This window comes from Prionailurus bengalensis, chromosome E4 (genome assembly GCF_016509475.1).
Source record: "Prionailurus bengalensis isolate Pbe53 chromosome E4, Fcat_Pben_1.1_paternal_pri, whole genome shotgun sequence".
In the NCBI taxonomy this organism is placed as follows: Eukaryota; Metazoa; Chordata; class Mammalia; order Carnivora; family Felidae; genus Prionailurus; species Prionailurus bengalensis.
Genome location: NC_057360.1, coordinates 10,123,461 through 10,131,323, shown reverse-complemented (window position 1 = coordinate 10,131,323; position 7,863 = coordinate 10,123,461). Strand labels below are relative to the sequence as shown.

The 7,863-nt window shown below is 49.9% G+C and overlaps 1 protein-coding gene across 4 annotated transcripts in view; it reads left to right on the top strand.

Annotated features, from left to right (window-relative positions):
* The first annotated feature begins 382 nt into the window (after nt 1-382).
* CD247 (CD247 molecule) overlaps nt 383-7,863 on the top strand; it is a 73,654-nt gene continuing 66,173 nt past the window's right edge. For 2 of the 4 annotated variants that reach the window (XM_043568241.1, XM_043568240.1), the window contains exon 1: nt 383-563. In XM_043568241.1, coding sequence (XP_043424176.1) covers nt 455-563 — 109 coding nt within the window. In that variant the 5' untranslated portion in view covers nt 383-454. The remainder of the gene's footprint in view (nt 564-7,863) is intronic. The other 2 variants (XM_043568237.1, XM_043568238.1) reach the window with 2 other exon arrangements.

The window sequence follows — 7,863 nt, the reverse complement described above, 5'->3', positions numbered from 1 at the left end:
CCTGGGTAGCAGAGATAGGCACCAAAGCCCAGGTATTCTGTCTCTGCATTTCTCCTGGATCCAGAGCTCTGCCGTCTCACCAACATCTATAAAATACGTAAGCCCAGGAAAATGTCCTTACACGCATTGGGAACTCCTGTTCGCCTAGGGACTGGCTTCACCCATCAAGAGAGGAGTTAGATAAAAATTAGACAAAAATTAGGAGAAACGGAGAGTAAAACAATGGTTAAATGAGAGAAAAAGCAAGATGTAGACACACACACACACACACACACACACACACACCCCTCAAACCCTCAAACCTCCAGCGCTTCCTGCCTATGAACCGAAAGGGGGAGTGCGTTTCTTGGCCTTGCTGGCAGGTGTCTGCCTTCTCAAAGGCCCCACAGTCCTCTACTTCCTGAGGAGGCAGCAGCACAAAGCAGAGACACCGTCTCTCTTCTGGGTCCCAGCCATGGCTGCCACGGCCTCGGCCTCCTGGTGCCACCCTGGGGGAAAGGACAAGGTGACGCGGAAGGTGCTTGTCATCATGGCCCTGCTGCAGGCACAGCTGCCAGGAACAGGTAAGGCCGGACAGATGGATGGCAAGGAACTTCCAGAAACTCTTCTTGCGTGTGTGCGGGGGGCGGGGGGGGGGGGGTACGCCGCGGAGGGGTAGCGAGGAGCTGGCGTCTCTTTCGAAGCTGAGCAGGTTGGATCTGCTGTCTTACAGCCGAGCTGGGCATCGGCTCAGACCCAGCTGCTTGAACGCACACCTGCCCCCAATACAGGTGTTCCTAGTGCTCACAGGAGGGAGGACAGTCCATGGAGGGGAAAGGACAGGGCGGAAGGGGGCAGAGGAGCGACTGAGGCAGGCCCGGTGCGGAGAAAAAGAGAGGGAGTATTTAACAGACGCTGGATGGGATGAGAACACGTCAGCCAGGCCACTTTTGATACTGCGACGCGCGTCTCGTCTCTGCGTCTTCTCCTCGTACCCCCTGGCTGGCTCCGTCACTTGGCCTCTTTCCTTTGTCCTTTGCCAACAAAAAACCACTTCTCTCGGTCAGACGGGGTCACGGCTGTGAGTCCGGCTGACTTGAAGCACCTGGACGGGGCAGGGACTGAGCAGCGATGTCCACGAAGGACAGAAGGGGCCTTCCTCCGGGCCCGTGTCTCCACTCAGCTCTGTCATGGCTGCCCCTGCCCCCCTCCCCCTCCCCCACGGCCAGGGGCTGCCCTGGGACACACCCATCGTGGCTCAGTGACTCACCCACCACCCTCACTGCAAGCAGCCCTCTATCTGAGGCCAAAAAGCTAGAGACGCTGACAGAACGTAGGGACGGATGAGAGGATGTGACCTGTTAAGTCGCCGTCGTAACAACCGACCAGCCCAGTGAGAGAACTTACTCCTCACCTCATTTTAGCTCGCGGGAGCGGGGCTTTTCTAGAATCCTTTCACTCCCACCGTGTTGTCTAGGCCACCTTATGAGGACCACATGTGAAAAGAAAGACAAAATAGACTGTCTCGGGAGATTGGGATCATGGCATTTTTCCCAGAAACAGGACCGGCTGTATTTGAACCTAAAGACACAGGAAGACAAGTCACAAACACATGTCCCTTCTCCATGTCACGGGTCACCGCAGTGCGGGAGAGCGTTTGGCAACAGTGCTGAGAGGGCAGGGGAGGCCCCTGGTGCTTCTGTTCCTGACAGGGAACGTGGCACAGCCCCAGCCTGACACCTCAGGGGTTCTGAAAACTCTGTAAGGTCACAGCGTTCTTCTCGGAAGAGCCTTGTTGGGTGTGAGTCACACGGCCCTGTGAGGTGAGGGCCCCAGAGCAAGTCCCGGGCCCGTCCTGCGTGCGGGGGACAAGAGGGTCCCCGATGCCACAGTAGCCAGTGGATTCAGCGATTTCAGGGGAACAGCTGACGGCAGTGGCTTCAGGCCGCGAGGTACTTCTATGCGGTTTCCTCACCGGTCCATTTGTGTTGGCCTCGGGGCCAAGGTAGCAGCAAACTAGAGTTAGATGAGGGGGGAAAAAAAAAAAAAAAGCTGCTTGGGTGGCGGTGGCTGCCACGCGTGACAAACAAGACCCCACCCAGCAGACGAGATGCGGGCCGTGCCCAGTTCCACGCACAGCGCCCAGGAGGAAGAAACAGGATGGACGGGATTTTTCCATCGTGCGAGGCCCCTTGCTGTGCTGGTGTGGGGACGGCCCTTTCAGCTACTCCCCGAGAAGGTTCTTCCAAACGTTCAGCCCAGTTGAGGTGAGGTGAGGAGGGACTTGGGCCTGTAACCCCCGGGGCTGCGAATGGCATCGTGTTGCCTTTACAACTTCGCTCCGCGGAAAGGCCGCTGACAGAATTTGACCTGAGGTCTCTCTTTTCTTGCTCAGTGAAGTCACCTATCTCCAAACTCTTTAAAAAAAAAATTTTTTTTTTTTAATGTTTATTTATTTTTGACAGAGAGACCGAGCATGAGCGGGGGAGGGGGAGAGAGAGGGGGAGACACAGAATCCGAAGCAGGCTCCAGGCTCTGAGCACAGAGCCCGACGCGGGGCTCGAACTCGCCAACTGCGAGGTCATGACCTGAGCCGAGGTTGGACGCTCCGCCGACTGAGCCACCCGGGCGCCCCTCCAAACTTTTTAAAAGTCTGCCTTTTAGAGATCTTTCCATGTGCCTTTTATGGAAATGCCCAGATCATGAGGATCAAAGCAAATAATGACCTAGCGTCTCCACGGGAGGAGGTCTCCCTGGGTGAGAGTCGGCCAAGCCAGTCGCCGGGGTCGGAGGCTAGTCGCGACGAAGGTGGTGTGCCTAGCGGCAGGGGCACGCTTTTGCCTGCAGGGCCCTCAGCTACTCAGTACCCTTACCTCCCTACCCCACTGTGGCCAAGAATGCTTCCAGCTGGTCAGTGTGGCCGTTGTCCTTTCTTCAGCCAGGAGATGCAGCGCGGCCACAAACCCTCAGGAAAAGCAGGCCCCCCAGGCTGGTTTGCAGCTCTGCTCGCAAGGAGATGGCTGGATGTGGTGGCAAAAGTCAGGCCAATCATAGATGGAATCCCGGTGTTGCCACTTTCCTAGCTGTGCAACGGTAGGCAGGTTACTTACCCTCTCTGGGCCTTAGTTTTCTCCCCTCTAAAGTAAGGATAACTTTCCTTGCAGAACCGTGAAGATGAGAAATGAATGTAATATGCTCGATACATAGCAGACAGCCAATACATGGAAGCTGTATTAATTATTACTATTATTACATCACGGTCTGGTTTCTTGTTCTCAACATCTAGCAGCAGGAAGTGGAAACCCATGGTTAGAATTCTTAATTTGCTCTCAGCTGGGTTGTAAACAGCACTGGACATTTTCTCCGTCCGTCGAGGCCCCACTCAACCCCCTTTTGATTTCTGAGCCTACAGCACAGGAACATGTGAGCGGGGGGGGGGGGTGGTAACTGTGAACAAGGATATAAAGCTTGGGCAGGTCACCGGATGAGCGTTAGAACCGCCATTTTTCTTTTTTAAGACACTTATTCTGTAGGGGATACTCCCCCAAAGTGAAAACATGCTCCCAAGTGTATAATCGAAATAGTTAGGGGGAGGAAATTAGGGGACAAAGTCCACCAGCTCGTCACTGGTCGGGGTGGCCACACAGCTCTCGAAGCTGAATGCTTGGCATGGGTGTCCAGTGACTGGGTATTTAAATGCAAACGTCTCGAACGCCAGATCTCTGCTTAAGCTGCTCAGAGCAGGACATGAGGGGAACTCCTAGGTGGTGCCAGGACAATGGCATTTTCACCAATATTTCGACGTCCTGTCACCGGCACTGCTCATCCAGATGAGCTACTTAAGTTCTCTCCTTTGGCGTTTCTCCCACTTGCTGGCTTAGAGACCCCACTGCTGGGAAATGTCCCCCAGAAACAGTTCTGGGAAGCTGTCCCTTAGGTAACTGACCACTGCTGTATGTTTTGAAAAATGTTTTTTTATTTTTGCCTTTGTCTTTAAAAAATTAGATTTAACTTTTATACTGGATGTCCAGTCTTACTTTCGAGAGTCCCCCAGGCATCGTGTCTTGTGTTTTATTTAGAACAGTTAAGGCACATCTTCGGGAACTGTTTTGCATTAGAGCTGTCCGAAGACACCCTTCGGGAGTCTTTTTCTCCTGAGCCATATGTACCTGTGGTCAGCTAATGGATTAAATAAACAGCGGGGACAGCTCAATATAGACTTCTTCTCGGCTCGGGCCAAGGCGAGTTCTTATTAACAATGACCTGATGGTAGATTGAATCAATTTGAGCAAACATTCAGTCAATCTGCTTAATAAAGAATCCAAACCAGTCACTTGGCACGTTAGTTGAAACAAACTGATCTGGTGAGTCACCACCTTTCTTAGCCATCCCTCCCAGCCTGCACAAAGGAGTCTCTGTTCCCCAAGGGAAAAGACACCTCAGTCTTGTTTAGAGAGGTGCCTAGCACTTAGCACACTGCCATGAGTTGAGTCCACACACAATAAATACGTGTCAAATGAATTAAAGTGGCTGAACGAAAGAATTCTAGATGTTTCCACGTAATTATATTAACTTCAATGGTTTACGAGGAATATATTGGAATGGTGTTATTTGGACTTCCCTTCTAGAGAATTTAGCATTTAAATCTAAACCCACCCACCAACCAACCAAACAAAATTTAGCTGGTGGAGGGGACAGGACAGTTTGAGGGAACAGAATGATTCAAAATGAGTTGCTGGGATGGTTTAAGATACAATCTGCTGTTATTAAAATTTTTGATATAAAATTTCTGCTATTTGTTTTTGGACCTACAAACAAGATAATTTCATGTGATTCAAATACTATTATATCTCAAACATAAACGATTGAAGAAAGACGTTCGTTTTTCTGACTCGGCTTAAACCCTAAGGAAAAAGCAGAAAATAAACAAGGCTATCCACTGTGGGAGAATGTTAAGTAATAAACTTAAAAAAGAAAAAAAACTCATTAATGAGAGGCACCAGGAGAAAAATAAGAGTTTGTGGATGATGGCAAAAATCACAGTATACAATTGCCTCAAAATATGGAGAGAAGAAAAAAGCAGTTTAGCCGGTGCAGTCTCATTTGGTCTGAGTTACCAACTAAATGTTCCAAGTAACTATCGCTTTTTTCCCTTCTCTTAATTTGAGGTGTTTTAACAAAAATATCACAAACTCATCGGAGGAAGTTACGCATTTTTTAAATCCAAAATCTTACAAGCTAGCCCAGTAACTTCACTTTTCCTTCTTTATGTTCCATTCCAATATTTTAAAAAGAGTGTACACAAATCTTTTTATGGTTGCCATCATAAAAGCATTTCCGTGTGCTTATTTTTCTTAATTATCTATCGTGAGCATTTTTTTTTTATGCCTAGCCTTCACGATTTTTAATTGCTATGTAAACTTCCAGAGTTTATGTAACGTAGTTTCCTACTTCTTTACTGTTGGACATTGGCCCGTTTCTAATTTTTGTTATTATAGCTAAGCCTGCAAGAAAAATCTTTACGTACGTAGCCTTAAAATTGTCTTTTGAATTATGTCCTTGGGCTAATTTCTCCCGGGTTGACAGTTAAAAGAATAAGTTAAAGAACATTTCGCAGGACACTTTAGGCTTCCGTTGAAAACGATCCAGTGGAGGAAAGCGAGTTGTTTCCTAACTCTGACCATCTGCAAGTGTCCTGTCTTCTCTGGGGCAGCTACACAGTGGAGGGAGAGAGAGGGCCGTGGAGCTAGAAAGATCTGGATTCTGAGCTGCCGCCCTCAGAGCCTGTCCTTCCTCTATAAGATGGCGGCAGTCATGTCTGCCTCCCGCAGGGTACTGGGGAGCAGAGACGCCACTCAGAAGTGCCGCTCACGAAAGGTTCCCCGAAAAATCGTAGCCAGTCAGCATGTGGGCCCGATGCCTCCCAACCTGCAAAAGACAACAAGTGTCATTTTTCCCAGGGCGACAGCTGGATAACATCTTTCTTCTTCTCTGTCGCTAAATCGCGGGGTGAACTTGGGCAGACGGCTCTCTCCGGGCTTTGGTTTCTCATCTGTGAGATGAGAAAGCAGAGAGTCGGACGTGCCTTGCACCTAGCAAAGGAATTGCATGTGGTCTCGAAATGGCACTTTTTGAGAACATCTACTTATCGGCCCCCACCGCGCTGGCATTGGCTCCCAGGATTCGGAAACTAAACTTCGACTCCGTGCGGCTCCAAATACCTTCTAGGTCTGGACTTCCACCTTTATCACAATATCTTTAACTCTGTCGCGGGAGCCTCTGGCGTGCAAAATCCAGGGACGAGGCCCAGCGTTTTCTGGCTTATTAACCCTTGTGCTCGCGCCCTGACTGCAGATGTAGCGGGGGCGGGGGAGGGGGGGGGGCACCCAAGGACTTGGTTGGTAAGAAGTGACTTGAAGAGAGAGCAGATTGCCGTCTGAAGCAGCGGGACTGCAGTGGGGCAGGTGTCAGGAGTTTCCACCAACCACCTTGCTTGCCTGCTATGATTTGTGCTACTCAGCAACTGATTTTCAGCTCAAGGGGGGGGGGGGGGATAAATAAATAGAAAGCATTAGAGAACAAGGACAGGCAGGATCCCTGCCCCGTCCAGACCGCCGCTCTCTGAACGCAGTCATCCCTTTATAGTTACGAAGTGACTTCCTACACCCTTACTTACGGGGTCTTCATTGCCATCCTATGCGGGCAGCAGATGAACCAGTAGGGTTCTCTCTTTGGGAACACAGACAACGAGGCTCCGAGCTTTGATGAGCTGGCCTAAGAGTAGAGCGAGGCCCCAAAGCCGGCTTCTCTGACAACCTTGCCCGGTGTATACATTCTGGAGGGTTCTCTGCAGCCTCTTTTCCCGGGTGCTCGCTCGTCATTTGACAATGTCATACCCCTGGTGACTGAACTCTGAGGCCGACCTGTGAAGGCGTTCCTTTTAGCAAGCATCCTTTACTGTTTTCCTCTCCATTTTGGAAGAAATAATAATTGTGATGCTGTATGTCCTCGTGTGATAGGCTTTTTTTTTTTTTCTGCCGCGTATGCGAAATATTCGGTAGTTAATACGGAATCATGTTTCTGTCTGGCACGTTACTACAATTCTGAGCTCGGGTTTCCCACAAAGTTGGTAAAATCCTTCTTCTCTGTTTCACTGTTAAGAAATAGAGCCGCTTGGGAGCTTGTCTTGGGAGGGATGGCCCTCAGTTCGCGACCGACACAGGTCTGTGTGTTCGCCTTCCGCAGCCCCACCGCCCTACGTGTATGTGAAAACCAAACGTGTAAAGCTAAATGAGGTTAAAGCGTATTTGAGAGGTTTAGAGTCTAAGTAATAGCCTGTAACTGATCTGTTGGATACAAGCGTGTCTTCATACAGTGCGTAAGGTTTTACGTGTGAGATTTTAAAGAACAGTACAGTGTTACACACAGACTGAGTGGAGATTGGTTTTTTGGCTTGTTTGTTTGTTTTTGTGAAAATCCTCAAGGAGTGGGGGAATTGCCTTTGAATGACAAACGTCCGTGAGCAGTCTTCAATGATTTATGCCCCGAGTCCCCTTGCATTTGCTTGAGCTGAGCTCAGGGAGGGCAAACCCTTTTGCTGGTGACTGGAGCAAAACAAATCAAGTTAAGAAACCCGCTGCAGAGAAAAGTATGTGAAGCATTGAAGAACCACGTAGGTGAATTTCTGGTACCTTCCCAAAGCTGGCCGGCGGGACGGCTGGGACAGGAGTGTTCAAGAGCTTCCACAGGACATTTGCAGGGCGCTGGGCTAAGAGTGCATTGCCTTTGCAAGCCTTGGGGTTTGGGGAGGACAGCCCAGAACGTAAGCCGACGCCACCATTTAGGATATAACAAATGCCTACTTCTGTCTGTCGCTGTAGATAC